Source organism: Sinocyclocheilus grahami, unplaced genomic scaffold (assembly GCF_001515645.1).
Source record: "Sinocyclocheilus grahami isolate Dianchi unplaced genomic scaffold, SAMN03320097.WGS_v1.1 scaffold43172.1, whole genome shotgun sequence".
In the NCBI taxonomy this organism is placed as follows: Eukaryota; Metazoa; Chordata; class Actinopteri; order Cypriniformes; family Cyprinidae; genus Sinocyclocheilus; species Sinocyclocheilus grahami.
In genome coordinates this window covers 1-1,148 of record NW_015524380.1, presented here as the reverse complement: position 1 = coordinate 1,148, position 1,148 = coordinate 1, and the positions used below count along the sequence as shown (strand labels likewise).

Here is a 1,148-nt window from a genome sequence, read left to right as displayed (position 1 = left end):
ACCTATACAATGTGTTTTTGGCTATTGCTACAAATATACCCGAGTGACTTAAGACTGGTTTTGTGCTCCAGGGTCACATATAAGCTGGTAAATGGAATACATTTTTTTTTATTTGTATGCTTTTATAATATATACTATACTTAGATGCATTTACAACCTAACCATCTAAAAAAATTATTTCCTTCAGCGCATGGCGATCATCCATACAGGCACGATAGCCTCAGGAAAGCCTTCCTGCTTTTCCATGTCCAGTATGGTGAGGCCTGCTGTCTGAATGATGTTCTTCATGATGTCCAGGTGGCGAATGATGCTGCTGTCAATGGGGTCCAGCTTGCATCCCTGCCGCGCCATGTTATCCTTAATGAAGATCACACCGTTGGGCCTCAGGCTCTGCTTAGCACGCATTAAAAACTCCATCAGGTCCTTATCAGTAAGATGACCTGAGAAATGTAAAATAGTTGATGAATCATGTAATTCTTGACAAAAAGAAAGTGTGTAAATTTCAAAATGTCCACAGTCCAAAACTCATTTAGCAGATAGTGTTTATGTAAAGCTGAGCAACAGCTGCATGAAGTCCAGAATTCTTTACATTTTATATAACTAGTTGTCGAGTCACTTAGGTCTTAAAAAATCTGTCACCATGCACCAAAGTCTTTATATGGTTTTGGGCAGTTTTATATAGATATCTGTGCCGTCTGTGTCAAATGTACACAGACTGCAGTGAGGGAGATGAAACTGTATACTGAAACAAAAGACTCTGACTAGCATTCAGCTGCTCTCATTACAGCAAATGGGCAAAGATAGCCTGGACCTACTAAAATAAGCAAATGTAGGTGGGCAGAAAACACAGGTCAAATTAAAATAGTAATTGCAGACAAAACATTACTGTAAAATATATGTTACATAACATAAAATAATCCATGAAAACAATCCATCCACTCACAGGCAACCCACTGCAGCCAGATGACATCGTATCTCTTTGTAGGTGGGCTGAATTCCTGCAGATTGTAAAGGTAGTAGGCCTCCACTCGGTCTGCGTAATCTCCGAGGTAAACCTCATGAGCGTGGAGGATGAACTCTTCCATCATGTCAAGCATCTCCATGGATTCAAACACAGGAAACAGAACTCCTTTAGACACCCTCCCGAT

General features: G+C 40.2%; 1 protein-coding gene across 1 annotated transcript; it reads right to left on the bottom strand.

Annotated features, from left to right (window-relative positions):
* Positions 1-132: 132 nt before the first annotated feature.
* LOC107580753 (alpha N-terminal protein methyltransferase 1B-like) lies at positions 133-1,142 on the bottom strand (the record flags this gene model as incomplete). The annotated part of the gene is made up of 2 exons (XM_016266397.1): positions 133-440; positions 944-1,142. Coding segments are annotated over 2 exons (456 nt in total), but the record flags the coding sequence as incomplete, so codon positions are not given.
* Between the last annotated feature and the right edge of the window lie 6 nt (positions 1,143-1,148).